Source organism: Centroberyx gerrardi, chromosome 5 (assembly GCF_048128805.1).
Source record: "Centroberyx gerrardi isolate f3 chromosome 5, fCenGer3.hap1.cur.20231027, whole genome shotgun sequence".
Taxonomy (NCBI): Eukaryota; Metazoa; Chordata; class Actinopteri; order Beryciformes; family Berycidae; genus Centroberyx; species Centroberyx gerrardi.
In genome coordinates, this window is record NC_136001.1 from 21,672,271 (window position 1) to 21,687,783 (window position 15,513).

The 15,513-nt window shown below is 45.1% G+C and overlaps 1 protein-coding gene across 1 annotated transcript in view; it reads right to left on the reverse strand.

Moving 5' to 3' along the window:
• Positions 1-497: 497 nt before the first annotated feature.
• Positions 498-15,513, reverse strand: part of LOC139927315 (low-density lipoprotein receptor-related protein 1-like) — a 91,771-nt gene continuing 76,755 nt past the window's right edge. The window contains exons 52-89 of the mRNA XM_071919378.2: positions 14,910-15,038; positions 14,603-14,725; positions 14,335-14,475; positions 13,975-14,162; positions 13,666-13,849; positions 13,493-13,578; positions 13,259-13,378; positions 12,837-13,024; positions 12,198-12,403; positions 11,744-11,932; positions 11,484-11,632; positions 11,279-11,372; positions 11,054-11,170; positions 10,828-10,947; positions 10,527-10,649; positions 9,442-9,567; positions 9,193-9,309; positions 8,350-8,456; positions 8,124-8,256; positions 7,864-7,986; positions 7,641-7,763; positions 6,917-7,057; positions 6,681-6,818; positions 6,440-6,559; positions 5,868-6,133; positions 5,557-5,738; positions 5,315-5,421; positions 5,018-5,137; positions 4,672-4,848; positions 4,174-4,314; positions 3,908-4,081; positions 3,432-3,593; positions 3,051-3,234; positions 2,428-2,535; positions 2,223-2,296; positions 1,999-2,092; positions 848-992; positions 498-752 (exon numbers count right to left, since the gene is read on the reverse strand). Coding sequence (XP_071775479.2) covers positions 612-752; positions 848-992; positions 1,999-2,092; positions 2,223-2,296; positions 2,428-2,535; positions 3,051-3,234; positions 3,432-3,593; positions 3,908-4,081; positions 4,174-4,314; positions 4,672-4,848; positions 5,018-5,137; positions 5,315-5,421; positions 5,557-5,738; positions 5,868-6,133; positions 6,440-6,559; positions 6,681-6,818; positions 6,917-7,057; positions 7,641-7,763; positions 7,864-7,986; positions 8,124-8,256; positions 8,350-8,456; positions 9,193-9,309; positions 9,442-9,567; positions 10,527-10,649; positions 10,828-10,947; positions 11,054-11,170; positions 11,279-11,372; positions 11,484-11,632; positions 11,744-11,932; positions 12,198-12,403; positions 12,837-13,024; positions 13,259-13,378; positions 13,493-13,578; positions 13,666-13,849; positions 13,975-14,162; positions 14,335-14,475; positions 14,603-14,725; positions 14,910-15,038 — 5,360 coding nt within the window. The 3' untranslated portion in view covers positions 498-611. The remainder of the gene's footprint in view (positions 753-847; positions 993-1,998; positions 2,093-2,222; positions 2,297-2,427; positions 2,536-3,050; positions 3,235-3,431; positions 3,594-3,907; positions 4,082-4,173; positions 4,315-4,671; positions 4,849-5,017; positions 5,138-5,314; positions 5,422-5,556; positions 5,739-5,867; positions 6,134-6,439; positions 6,560-6,680; positions 6,819-6,916; positions 7,058-7,640; positions 7,764-7,863; positions 7,987-8,123; positions 8,257-8,349; positions 8,457-9,192; positions 9,310-9,441; positions 9,568-10,526; positions 10,650-10,827; positions 10,948-11,053; positions 11,171-11,278; positions 11,373-11,483; positions 11,633-11,743; positions 11,933-12,197; positions 12,404-12,836; positions 13,025-13,258; positions 13,379-13,492; positions 13,579-13,665; positions 13,850-13,974; positions 14,163-14,334; positions 14,476-14,602; positions 14,726-14,909; positions 15,039-15,513) is intronic.

The window sequence follows — 15,513 nt, forward strand, 5'->3', positions numbered from 1 at the left end:
ACATTGTTCTCTGAGAAAATTATGTGGAAATACTGTAGTTGCCATCTGGTATTGACATTTTACATGTGCTATACACAAACGGTGCTATCATAATTCTGTTTCACACAATCTTGCCAACAAACTGTCATCAAGACAACATTGGTACCGATTTATAAAACTTTGAGTTTGCCTTCCCCGCTCAAAGTCAACACAAACAACAAACAGTTGGCACTGGTGAAATGGAACAATGTTTTTCTCTATACAATTCATACAAAAATAAAAAATTAAAATTGCTCCAATGATAACATCTTTTCTTCTGATTTTCTTGTTTCCATTTCATTTTGCACAGAGGTAGTGGCTATTTAGGTAAAAGGGAAGGGACAAGTGTAAATTAAAAATCTCTCATAGAAAATGTTATTCATTTTTGACCAGAGGAATCTCAAAAGAACAAAATATAATACTGCAATCACATACAAAAGTAGTCCTTCATTTTTGTACATTTTATACAGTGTTCACACTTTTTGTCGATTTTCTCTCAGGTTTTTTTTTTTTTTTTTTTTTTTTTCATTTGTTTGTTAAAAGGCAAAAAGAGGGGTGTGTTTGGAATAGCATGACCCGGGCCAATGGACAGTCTATGCCAGTGGGTCCACCAGGGGCTCCTCATCCCCACGCGACAGCAACTCCTTCTTCTCGTCTGTGCTGGCCAGAGAGTTGCGGCTGTTGTGAGCTCCCATGTACAGAGTGGCGTATACTGGGTTTGTGAAGTTGGTGGGCTGGGGAGAGTCCAAATCAGACCATTAGATAAACATAATACACAGGAGGCTAGGCTATAGGTGTGTGTGCATGCAAGCCTCCTATTTTTCTGTACCTTGTCTGGGTCCAGTGTGAAGTCTGCATCTAGCAGCTCCCCAGCGTCGTCATCTGGCTCGCCCTCGTAGATCTTATAGGCCGGGTTTCCAATCTCCACATTCATGGCCCCATTGCTCATCCTTTGGTGCTGGAAGCCCTTGGCCCTACACAAAACGTAAAGGTCACAGTCATAACCCGGTCTCTTATTCATGGTTTTAGGTGGTCTCAACAGTGCAAGCAGGGACACGGCCACGTTATGAAGGGAGGGAGGAGGCATCACATCACTCGCACCACCATCCAGGCTAAGGAAATAAGCCACAGCACAGGCACCTACACAAACCCAGCATTCATCTAGCCCTAGACAGATCCAGACACGCTGGACCTGGATATGGGGCTTACTGTACAGACCAACCTGTAGTAGTTGACCAAAGTAAACAGACAATAAAACCCTGGATACTCTAAAATATACTATAAATGTCTACCTCTTAGTAAATGCTGGATTTTCATGTTGCATTTTCCAATCTGAGCTTGGAAGAATGCTGTTGCAGTGTCCACCTCTCACTAAGAGAGACACTACCACAATACAAACCACAGCACGGTACAGTACAATATGCCACAATATGATGGATAACAGTATGGGGGATCTACAGTACTGACTGGACCACACACAGACAGATCTATTCATAGCAACTTTTCAATAGATCTGCCCTGGAGCCCCTGTGGGGGGGGAGCAGGCTATCTGGGGACGGACAGAGGGACGGAGGCTCTGACGAGGGCGTCTGAACAGAGGAGATAGGGGCAAGATGTGCTACAGCTCATGGAAACCGGAGAGAATGGAGCGACATTCACCACAGGACCAAACACTGCACAGCAACCAAGACTCATGGGTGAAGGAAAGAGAGAGAAAGAGAGAAATGGCATGTAGATTTGGATGGGATGATAGAGGGAAAGCGTAACCCTGGCAACCGTTACCGCGAGCGTCTGGAGCCGGGTTTGCCGGGCCTGCTAGACCTGAGGAACAGAAGAGATGCCATTACAGAGAGGAGAGGAAAAGTGCATAAGGAAGGAAGGAAGGAAGGAGGGGAAGAAAGAGGGAAGGAAAGAGGGAACACAAAGACAAAAAGAGATCCCCTCTGTCTCCAGTACTGAACTTGTTAGACTGTTACTCACCCTCTCATCCTTCTCCTGTACCAGACCAACGCTCCTGCAGCCAACAGAACCAGCAGCAACAGGAGCAGCACGGGGATCACTATGGAGGCTGTGCCTACACACACACACACACACACACATATACACATACTGTATACTTAGAAGGTGCACAGAGAATCATATTAAAGTCAAACTAATCTCTTTGTAATTGATGATTTGATGTCATGGTGGAAGAGGCGACTTACGTCCGCCTGACTCTGAGGGGTCTTGAATGGTGGCCACCACCTCACAGCGATGCCCCGTCCAGCCAGGTGAACACCTACACACAGGAAGAGACAGAATAATAACAGATATATATGCGATGACCCATGGGACCTCTCACAGAGATACTTAGACTTCATCGTGACAAATATGTACAAATGTATAAACACAGTATATGCTGCACCTCACCTGCACTCTGGAAGGTGAGTGAGGGGGTTTATGGCACACTGGCCATTCGCACAGTACTCATTCGTATCGCATGTGTAGCAGCTGGGCTGGACTCTGCCGTTGGTGCAGCTATGGGAGACAGAAAATAATATGTGTAACGACGTGTTGGAGTAGACAAGGATGGACAACGCATTTAGTTTTTCTTTTTCCTAACAAATGGAATGCCCTGCCAAGTGACATCAGAGGCGCCCCAACACTTAGTTCTTTTAAAAGCAGACTTAAAACATTTCTTTTTACTGCTGTTTTTAACTAGGTCTTTTGACTTAACACACTAATGTTGGGTTTTTCAGAGCAAATGTCTGCTACTGTTTTACTTGAATTTATATGCACTTGAAATTGTGTATGTCCTCTGCATGTGTGCATGTGTATGTATGTATGTATGTATGTAAGTACGATGACATGTATGTTCTTATTTTATTTTATCATACATATATTGCTCTTGGCTTTTTGTATGAAATGTGCTATGCAAACAAAATTTGACTTGACAACTTTGTATGCATGGGTCTGTGTGTCTGTGTGTGTGTGTGCGTGTGTGTGTGTGTGTGTGTGTGTATATGTAAGTCTGTCTCTGTGTGTGCACTTACATGCAGGTGACTTCCCCTGTGGGCTGGTAGCTGTTGGTGGGGATGCACTTGCCGTCACGGCAGTAGTGACACTTGTCAATCTCACATTTGCTGCCGATGTACTTGGGCAGACAGCGGCACTGTTTAGAGCCATCGGCACTCTGTAGACACGTGCCCCTATTAAGGCAGTGGCCTTCACAGCTGCCTGCTCACACACACACACACACACACACACACACACACACACGCATAAACATGTCAGTTTACTCCTTGCAAACCACATCATAACTTGGCACACATGCTGCTAACTGCAATTCAGACTTTATTGTAATGCAGTTCATGGCTCGGCTGAGGAGTTGGAAATGGTTACAGAAACATACAATGTACAGTGGGAACACTCACTATACTGGCACTGGTCTCCCAGGAAGTCAGGGGGGCAGCGGCAGGTGGCCTGGTTACCAGCGCTGACTGTACAGTTGCCTCCATTCTGACAGTAATCCTTACAGGTGTGCAGGTTACAGTTTGGCCCTGTGAACCCTGTCAGGCATCGACATGCAGGAGAGCCTGGGGAAGAACAGACAGACAGAAGGATACATAGATGGAAAGCTCATTAGGGATGGTAGACAGAGAAAGAAAGTGTCTTGCTTTTAGTTTGTAAAACTACTCTGCATATTATTGGACCAACTCGCAATGGCATATTTGAGCCTACGTATTGTTGTTTAAACAGTGTATTTCTGTGTATGTCATTATTCTCCTTCATACTAAAACTATAACATTAGAATCTTCTGTGTTATGGTTTATGTAATTATTACGGTTATTTGAGGCAAAGAAAGACAAGACAAAACAAAAAAAAACAGCTTGTGATGTCAATATCTTACCTGTAGGGGAAGCTGTGCATGTGCCTCCATTCTGGCAGTAGTCTCTGCACTGGTCAATCTCACACCGGTCTCCTCCATAATTGGGCTGGCAGCGACACTTGGGCTGCTTGCGGGCATTCAGGAAACAGCTGCCTCCGTTCAAACACTGCACAGTGCAGGGACCGCTGGGAGGAGCTGTGGATGATGGGAGTTTCTCAGTAATACAGAAGGATTCATGTGCCCGGGTCAGTGCAGTTGTACATGTGTGTGTGTGTGTGTCTACTCACAGAGAGGAGACAGCGTGGGGGTGGGCAACTCCACACATGTGCCATTGTCCAGTGTCCGTCCGTTGGGGCAGGTACACACTGGTCCACTGGGGCTGAGCAGACACAGCCATTCACACTTCTTCCTGTCGCATGGATTAGTCACTGACCAGGAGAAAGAGAGATAAAATGAAGGAGAGCTCATCGAGATAATGCTATATGTAAGTAAGAGCGCTCATCTCTATCTCAGAAGCTTGTTGAAAGAGCTGTTTTTTCCTATCCTGCTGTATGGTGGCATTCCCATGAACCAAACTTGCAAGAGTAAGTGAGAACTTAATTGGTTACTGTAAAGTCAGCACCCTTGTCTGAATCTGTGTTGTGTGTCTGTTAATCTCTGAAGCAGAAAACATAGCAGAGCCCTTCTAGCACAGAGCCACTGTTAACTGCCCGCTTTGACATTTATGGACGCAATTTGTTTGAGTTTTGCCATGGAAATGCCGCCGGTCAGTCTATCCTACTCACCCTCAGGTTGCTTGTAGCGGTGGTAGAGGACTATGTCTGTGGCGTGGTTCATTCCAGTGGTCAGGTTCTCCATGGGGCCTTTGCCAAACTTATTCACCCGGAAGACATAGTTGTTGATGTAGGTGACGCCATAGATGTAGTCCTCGAAGACATCAATGCTGAAGGGGTGATGGAGCTCTGTGAGGAGAACATTAACATATCAGAACTTTTACAGACACATCGATGTAAATAAGATAAAATACGTATTCCCATGCATCGTCCACCTGCATAAAGTAGTGACAGATTCCGAAACAAAGACCAAACTTTGTGATACAAGTCATGCCATTGTGAGTATGTGTCACTCAACTGTTCTTAATACTGGTTACAGCCACCACTGCATCACTGCCATTCAGCCTCACGCTGCCGATCAAAGAGAGTTTAGCATCCGCCCAGTACAGACGCTCATTGAAGTAGTCCACCGCCAGACCTACACACACACACACACACACACACACACACACACACACACACAGGCACAGAGCACCTTTAAGTACAGTTTGAAAAATGAGGAAAGACTGGACACTATATCAAATCACACTTTGTGTTTAGCATGAAACGGTTAATTAAGGAGAAGTGTGTGTGTGTGCGTGTGTGCATGTTTTACCAGTTGGCCACTGGATGTTGTCTTCTACCAAGGTCTCTCTCATGGTTCCATCCATGGCGGCTGTTTCAATCTTAGGGTGATTCCCCCAGTCTGCCCAGTACATTTTCCTATTGAATAAAGTGTAAAAACTCAATTGCTGCTGCACTTATCACTATCAAATCTCCATTTGTATTCTTGTCCTTTTCCACAGATAGCTTCTCATTCTACGTTAATGCACCCCGAGTCTCCCGAGCCCCGCTCACCCTCTCTGGGGGTCCACTACAATGGCATAGGGCTCGTCGATCATGCCGGAGATGAGGGTTTTTCGGTGGCGTCCTCCGCTTATCTGGGCCACCTCAATGACATCTCTGCCAGAGTCGGTCCAGTACAGGTTTCCTGCCACCCAGTCCACAGCGATGCCACGGGGCATCTTCAGATCAGGGATCTGAACATACAGACAAATGTTAGGAAGAACATCCAAAGTTGGACACACACATGCTTTACCGGTCTTGTTTATTTTTTACATGATATACATGCATGAGCACACACCACACACACACACGCACACACTTACCTCCAGGTTGGTGACCCTGGAGTCACTCTGGCGGCGGTTGCGGTTGTTGTTATTGGACGAGGAGGAGGAAGGCAGATCATAGGAGGAAATGCGCCCTGTGTGCCAGTTGGTCCAGTAGATGCGATTGGTCTTGATATGCAGGTCCATGGCATCAATGCGTACATTGGCATCGCCCTGGAAGATCTGCTCATAGCGCCAGTTTGGCATGCCGGGGTCCAGGCTGCGGATCTCATTGTCATCGGCAATGTAGAGCACCTGTCTCAAGACTGGGGACACACAGGAAGTGAAGTCAGGCAATAAAGTTCATTTCAGTAGGATATTCTTGGGCAACAGGCAACAAGTGAATCTCTATTCAATATTTTTTGGCAACAAGACATTCCTATGTGAATAAAGCAACAGGGCTAAAGCAAAAATGCTCTATGTATCCATGTCTTAGAATAATATTAAAAACACACATGGGCCCACTGTCATAAACACTATTTATACAAGGACACTATCAGTTCACACTGTGCATCCATGAAAATAGACAAGCTGGGAAAGCTAACAAATAAAACAGTACTACAAGTACTTACTATCAGCCTTGCAGGTGTCATTGATTCTGGTGAAGTACTTGTGGCAGCTGCACTTGTAGGAGCCCTTGGTGTTGTTGCAGATGTGGGAACACACTCCAAACTGCTTGCACTCGTTCTTATCTGTCAACCACCCCAAGGCCAAAGGGTACAGGTTACACAGAGTTAAGAGTCTTGGACCAGATTTTAGCCATAACATAGCATGATATGTGCATAATTCGAGCCACTGCGGAGGAAACTGTACCTTCACATCTGTTGTGTCCCTTGGACTGGAAGCCAGGTTTACAGGAGCAGAAGGAGTCAGTGCTGTTCACCACACAGTGAGCTTCGTCCCCATCTCCACACACCGTCCTGTTACTGCGACAGTCATTCAGTACCGTGTCTGCAAACAGAAACATATAGAGCATGCATTCACACACGTAACTGTGGAGAAGGTACACTTGTACTCGACATGACAAATATACTGTGACACAAACGCACCTTTCTTATTGCAGTTGATTTCATCGGAACCGTAGTCCTCGCAGTCGTTGAAATAGTTGCAGCGCAGGACGGCGCTGATGCAACGGCCATTAGAGCACTGGAACTCATCCTTCTGACACACTGAGGTGGGAGGAGACACCTCTGGAAGAGTGCAGGATCACAGAGAGATCATTACCTTGATTGTCATGTGTAACAGTCATCCTAAGCCATGGTTTAGAGTAGAGCTGCAACGATTAATCGATTAGTTGTCAACTATTAAATTAATCGCCAACTATTTTGATAATCGATTAATCGGTTTGAGTAATTTTTTAAGAAAAATAAGTCAAAATTCTCTGATTCCAGCTTCTTAAATGTGAATATTTTCTGGTTTCTTTACTCCTCTATGACAGTAAACTGAATATCTTTGGGTTGTGGACAAAACAAGACATTTGAGGACGTCATCTTGGGCTTTGGGAAACACTGATCGACATTTTTCACCATTTTCTGACATTTTATAGACCAAACAACTAATCGATTAATCGAGAAAATAATCGACAGATTAATCGACAATGAAAATAATCATTAGTTGCAGCCCTAGTTTAGAGTCAAATCCCATTGTGATTCAGATACAAGTTGTTCACATTGTTATTGTCACTTTTCAGTAAGTTCCTGACACTGAAGCTCTCTTTGTCAGATTTTTAATCATTTTTCAAGTCTACTATGAAACTGGATTCAACAAACTCACGGCAGTTGAGTTCATCGCTGTTGTCCCCACAGTTGTTGACACTGTCACAACGCTTCGATATCGGCAGACACACACGGTCATTATGACAGCGGAACTGCCTGGTGGGCGGGCACTGGAATTTTACTGAGGGATGGAAAGAGAGTCGCATCAAGGAGGAGAAAAGCCTGAATACTAAGAGGGTTCAGATGGTCCTGCTGTCATGCTAGAGGGGACTGAAACTCACCACACTCCTCTGGGTTCTCATCGGAGTTGTCCCCACAGTCGTCCTCCCCGTCACACTTCCAGCCCAGGGGTTTACAAAGGGTGTTGTTACACTGGAACTCATCCAGGGGGCAGTGTCTGCCCACTAATAGGGAGCGGAGAGAAAAGAAGAGAGAGGAAATAATGACAAGCACTTGGGATCAAATACTGTATGCATCCACGTCTTCAGCATCTTATGTTTGGATAAGCTTGTGGAAGCAAATAAGTGTGTGTGTTTCTTACCGCCACTGTCACATTTCTCCTCATCACTGCCATCCATACAGTCAGCATCAGCATCACAGCGCCAGCGGATGGGGATGCAATGGCCGTTCTTGCACTGGAACTGGTCACTGTCACACTTCACATCACAGCCATTCTAGACCAAAACAAAGAAATCTTTGATTAGCACCACTAGTAAGGCCATTTTCAAAGAGATAAGTTCATCAAGAAGAAAATGGTCAAGTGTTACCTCATCTGAGCCATCAGCACAATCATGGTCCCCATCACACTTCCAGCGCCCAGCGATGCAGCGGCCATTTGTACAGGCAAACTCACTCTCTGAACACTGACGGGGCACTGAGGACAGAGAGAAGACGTATGAGAAGGGACAGAGAGAATATTTAAGGAAGAACAGAGAGGAGAGGATAGGTGAGGAGCAGGGAGAGGCATAGGAAAGGAAAAGAGTAGAGAGAGGTGGGAATAGCGAAGACTGTGGAAAAGTCCACAGGGTACTCTGTTAAGAGCCAGACATACACAAATAAAATAAGACTGAAAATTCATATCACAGGAGTGACAGGCGGGGCACAGAGGTGGGGATGGTACAGCACATGTTGTGGAGCAGCTGGAGGGGCTAGTGGGATTGAAAAACAAGGACAGGGGTCACACAACATGAGCACAAAGACAAGCTGGGGGCAGACTAAGGACTGGGTGGCTGGGGTTGTGGATGGATGAGCTGAAACTGTGAAAACACCTACCTCTAGCTCACGCCAACAGGCCAGTGTGAAATGCAAAATAGACATGAGATGATGTGAGATGTGCAAATGGCCACAGAACTAATCAATGCAAAAGAAATCAACGTCTCAACCATGCGTGCAGTTGAGTAAATACAGTATACCATGCTATAACACACACATACACACACTGTGACTGAAAGGTGATACTTTGCTTACCACTACGATCTGTTGAGTCTGAACAGTCTGCTTAAATCTCATACAATTTCACAAATCTGTATTTTCTTATGGACAATGAGATGTGAGTGTGGCTGTGTGAGAGGAGCTAGGATTGAGGAAGGACAGCAGACTGAGGGACGTACCACACTTGTCCTCATCGGAGTTGTCCCCACAGTCGTTGTCATAGTCACACTGCCAGCGGCCAGGCACACAGCGGTTGTTCTTACAGCGGAACTGGTACGGCTCGCACGTCCGCTCATCTGAGGACCACACAGACACAGTCAGCAGAAGTAAGGTCCTGTGTTTTTCTTCCACCAAATGTCTACTGTCTATCTCTTCCATTATCCATTTTTCCCCTTTCTCCTACTCTTCCCTCGCCGCCCTCTCCTTACCACACTCCTCCTTGGGTTCGTCCGAGGCGTCGCCACAGTCATCCTCTCCGTCACACTTCCAGCGGGCCGGGATGCAGCGGCCTGAGTCCTTACAGCGGAACTCATCCACACCACACGTCATCTGGGCTGCAAAGGAGAGAAATAAAAACCATTAGACATATGAAAGACTAGAAAGGGGAGTGTGGGCACAAACTGTGATACTGTTTCTGTTAATAACATGTTATAAAATGGACAATTCCGTTCTTTATAAACATACACCTGAGACCGAATAACAGTTAAATATTAATGCGCTAACTGAAAATCTGCACTCATACCGGAACTTATTTGCAACCAACCAAGCAACCAAGTTGTTCAGCTGCTGGTCAAGAACTATATTGCATGGTGGAAGATAAACATTTCATTAAAGCAACCATAAACAAGAACAGCTTCTTCCCCTAATTGGTGGCCATAATTAACAACTGAACTGCATATCACTACCTAAGCACACCACAATGAACAAACTCTACTGCTGGTATCCAGCACCTGCACCCCACTGTCCTATAGTCAGCTCTTTTATACCCAACTCTGCTCTGGCTGCACAGTCATATATTTATACCTATTTATACCCTAGAACCCAGTGCAACATTCTCTAGATCTACACAGATTTCTAATTATTCTGTTTTTTATTGACATCCATAGCTTCCCATTAGTACAATCACTCAGGTTCCAACAGAGAACCATGTGCATACATATAGCTAGAAGACCTATTTCTTAAATTGCTACTTTTAATAGTCTTTATATATAATACTTGCACTTCTTATATACTACTTATATACTCATTTCTTTCTAAGCTACCTCAAAAAGAGGCCTATCCATAAATGTATACTTTTTTGCAAACTTACTTGGCCAATTAAATAAATTCTGATTCAGATTATTGAATTAATATTGATTAAAACTAAAATAGTTTAACTAAATGAACATTTGCTTTCTTCTTTCATTTTTTAAAAGCAATAAGCCATGCAACACAGTGCTTTACAGTGTAGTCATGCCTTATTGCTTATGTTGCCAGAGGAGGGAGAGATAAGTGAAGCAAGCTGGGTCCTTACTGCAGTTGGCAGGCTCATCAGATCCATCCACACAGTCGTTGTCCCTGTCACACACCCACACCCGTGGGATACAGCGCTTGGTGATGGCACACTGGAACTGGTTGGGAGCACATGTCACTTCCGCTGCACAAGAGACAGACAGATTACACAACCAAGATTTCAACACCCAACTTGCACAATACACAGTAAATATAGATGGATACAGCTGTCTATTCACATTTCTTTGTATACTGATGGATGAAGATCAAAATGAAAAAGTTAAAAGTGACAGGGAACTAGAAGGGCATGGTAATAGACTTACGACAGTCTTTCTCATCCTCTCCCTCTCCACAGTTGTCCTGCCCATTGCAACGGAAGATGCCTGGGATACAGCGACTGGGGTGGGTACATTTAAACTGACTGGGCAGGCATACGTGGATATCTGGATACAGAAAGGCAAATAGTGGGTGAGAGAGGATATGGATTAGTATAAGTACAAGTGAGAAAAAAAAATCTAAAATACTATAAGCATGTATAGGTGTGTGTACCGCAATTGGCCTCATCAGAGTTGTCCTGGCAGTCATTGTCTCCATCACAGATGTAGGCGGGGTTGGTACAGATGCCGGTGCCACACTGGAACTGGCCTGGCCGGCACTTAAACTCAGCTGCGGTGAGGAAACACAACACAACATTACCAGCCAGCACATACTTTACAGTACAATGCAACAGTACTGAAGTGTGACTATTATAGTCAGGCTTCACTTATCACTTACGGCAATCTGCAGGCTCGTCCGACCGGTCCCCGCAGTCATCTTCAGTATCACACTTCCACCAAAATGGAATGCACTTGTCATTTTTGCAGACAAACTGAAAAGAGAAAAAAAGTGAGAGTATGTATTATTTTTTAGAAATACCAACGTATTAAATGCAGGCAAAAGGCAACATTTTTTACAGTGTAACAAGCCTGGGTTATCTCACCTGACTTGCAGTGCAGTTCGACATGCATTGTTTGCCATCAGCTGCCAGGTAGAAGTTGGTGGGACAGGCACACTTGTAGCCTCCTCCAGGTGAGAGCAGACACAAATTACTGCAGCCTCCATTGTTGGTCTGGCATGGGTGGTCGGCCACTGAGGAAGAAGGAAAACGTACACAGGCAGAAAAGAGGGCAGGTCAGAGAGGTACGAGGGCACAGATGTAGATATACAGGTGGCAGTGAGTGACGGTGGACTTGTCTGTACCCTCAGGCTGGCGGTACGGGTGGTAAATGTGGATGTCCATCGGTCTGTGCAGGGTGCTGATCAGCATGGTCTTGTTGATGCCCATTGTCTTATGAGCTCTGTTGATGGACTTGGTCTCCCAGTCAGTCCAGTAGATGTACTCCTCAAACAGAGTCATAGCAAAGATATGGGGGATGTCCTGAGTCAGAACTACAGGGGCGAAGACACAAAGACAAATGAATCAGAAACAATAACATGGTAAATAAAAGGAGACAAGTATATCAGTGTGTGTGAATGCATGTGTGCATATGTGTGTGCTCAATGTTCTTAATTCATTGCTTTTTATTAATCTACTCACCAAAAATCACTAATGCACTCACTTACATATAAATACAAGTATTTTCTATGTGTTATCACACATAGGCAACCATTTTTTGCTTATATAAGTACAAATAATTTGATGTGTGTGTGTTACCTGTGTGTCTGTTGGTTCCATCCAAGCTAGCAAACTCGATATAGTCCTCCCGGGCATCGGCCCAGTAGATGCGGTCATTAATGAAGTCCAGTGTCAGGCCATTGGGCCAGGTGATCTTGTCTTCCACAATGACACTCCTGTTGGTGCCGTCCATACCGATCCTCCCTATGTGGGGGTTGTCACCCCAGTCTGACCAGTACAGGTACCTGTCAGGGACATGCTGTATTAGATTTATTATTCATAACAAATCAGATATCAAAGTGGAGAAACAATGTGGTGACAAAGTCAGACCTGGGTAAATGCTTTTTATGGTTTGTTTTAGCCTACATAGGTGCCAGATGTCCTGGGTTTGCCAAAGAGAACAATGAGTTTCAAAAAGTTAAAAAAATTATAAGAAAGTATTTGAAAGTCAGTTTATTTTTCTGTAATTGACTGCTAATTGACAACAACAATAGAGCATCAATTGAATTGATCTGTTGGTAAACTGCATCCATCTGGCACCCAAGGAGGGTAAAATAAATACAGAGAATGCTGTGTATTAATAAGAGCTAATTTTGTATTTCAAATCAGTCTCTTTTAAACACCATGTCTTGCAGGTGCAACATTTCCTGCACCTTCATCATATGACACTGCTCTTACCCATAGCGCACATCCACAGCCACGGCACGTGGCTCCCTCAGGCCGTGGTTGACCAGAACTGTCCGGTATGCCCCATTCAGCTTGGACACCTCGATAGTGTCCCGTCCCTTATCACACCAGTACAGGTTTCCTCCCACCCAGTCAACAGCCAGACCATCTGGGTTGCTGAGCGACGTGCGGTGAAGGACCTAGCAAACGCCAATGCAGTACATACTGAATCTGCTCCTTATGATAAAGGCTTTCGAATTCTATTGTTTTTCCCGGGTTTTACATTGCATCCACCGGCACACAAACCACGAATGATGCTAGCAATCGCATAAATCATGTTACAAGTACTATGTTGAAAAGGAAAGGCCAAGCAGGTATCACTGACACATTCATCCTCCCCCCGTCTTCCTCTGACATGATACTGTCACACTGACCTGGACGTCGCTGCCGTTGATGTGCATGCGTCGGATCATGCTGCCCTGGGTGGTCACGTCTGTCCAGTAAATCATATCCTGCCGATAGTCAAAGTCCAGAGCCACCGCGTTGTTCAAGCCCTGTCAAACCACAGCAGCTGCATCAGTTTGGGGCCAGCAACAAACTCCAACATGACAAATGGTTTGCAGGATTACAGCCAGTTGAACAGGACGTGTTGTGTCCGATAGTCTCACCTGTTTGATCAGTGTGTAGTTGGTGCCGTCCAAGTTGAGCTTCCTTAGGTAGTAGCGGTTGGCAAAGATGAGGAAGGGCTCCTCATCTGGAAGAAGGGAGACATTATATATAAGTGGGTTTACATTAAACACGCACCTGAAAGCAGGACTTCCTCATTTGTCGTGTTTCTTACCAGAGGTGGACTTGCAAATGGTGGGGTTTTCGGGGCTGAGCTGGAAGCCCTCCACACACAGACAGTGGAAGCTGCCGTGTGTGTTGATGCAACGCTGGGTGCAGGGATAGGTGGTTGTGCACTCATCTATGTCGATGCACGTCTTCCCATCATCCTTCAGACGGAAGCCAGGGTGGCATCTACACTGTATTGAGGCAAGGCACAGAGCAGGTAAAGACCCACAGACCCAGCAGGTGTATGATGCTGACCTTGTGTCTTAAACACTCGTCTTTGGACAACCCAAGTCACCTTTTCGAGTTGTTTACTTACCTTGAAGCCTATTTTAAGATCTTCACAGAGCTGGGAGCAGCCGCTCAGTTTGCTGTTCAGGCACTCATTAACAAAGCAGTTCAGCTCATCAGAGCCATCACCGCAGTCATCCTTACGGTCACAAAGCAACGTCTCATTGACACAGTTTCCATTATTGCAGGCATATGTGGTGTCGTTGCATTTCTTCTCTGTCGGGTGAAAGAGAGTGACAAACAGAAAGGAGAGAAAATGTCAACCAATGAGACAGATATTATTTCAAACCCTCAAGCAACATCTTCAATCAAGACTGACAGTGTTTTCCAGTTATGAAAAAGCAAATCACAAGTATTAGTGATGCTGGAGTGGCTGTGAGCGTCTAACCTGGGCCGTTGCAGTGTGGGTTCTTGGGGGCTTCGTCTGAGTGGTCATGGCAGTCAAAGTCTCCATCGCATTCCCATGAACTCTGGGTGATGCAGCGGCCATTGGCACAGCGGAACTGGTTGGGTCCGCATGTTGGATACTCTGCAGCAAGAAACAGCATGAGCGTGAAAGGAGAGCTGGAAGAGTTATTAAAGGGTAAAGCAGGAGGGAGGAGAGTGCTTTTTAAATCACCCCTTCGGGAATAAAAGGTCAAAGGTCGTCCACTCACCACACTCCATGGACTCATCTGAGCCGTCGCTGCAGTCTTTGTCGTGGTCACACACAAAGTGCTTGGGGATACACTGTCTGTTCTGGCACATGAACTCGCTGCTGCTGCACGTGTTGTTGAACACTGGGACAGAAATAATTGTTGGATCAATGAAACACAGAATAATGACAATAAGCAACGGCAGAAAATGGGGATATCTCACTGTAGTAGATTATACTTTGTGCTACCTATATTTCTTTTTGTTTGTTCATTTTCTAAATGTATTGATTTTGAGGATATCCAACCCCTGCCCAGTCCCCGTCCTCACCACAGCCAGCTTTGACACTCTCGTCAGCCCCATCAGGACAGTCTTTGTCCCCATCACACTTCCAACGCTGAGGCACACACACATGAGATCCAGGACACTGGAAGGCCTCAGGACTGCACGTCTTGGTCTCTGTCGTGGAAAAGGGTTATTAGAACACAGTGTTGATGCCTTTGATGTTACCCTGACTGCTGTCTTTAAATATACTGTGAACTCCAGTGACAATGACAAATAGGCTCTGCGGTGTTCGAAGAAGCAGAATGGGACACAATCTAATCCTTTAAACTCCACATCATATGCATGATGGTTTGAAGCTGGTATAAAAATCAAATCCTAATGTACTTGTTAACCTTTTAGTCCATACTGCACTAGAGAAACGCACAGCAGTCACCAGCTAAATTCTCATATAAGATGCACTGAAATGCACAGAGATTGAAGCGTCAGCTAGAAGAGTACCTAAATATCCAAGAAATTGGATTTCCTGAATTCACTGCATGAATTTTTTGACAGTTAATAAAACTCAAATTGAACCTGAATCTGTGCTTTATCCACACAGTCACTGTATCGGGTAACTTACAAAGCTATAAGAGTACAAAGCCAAACATTA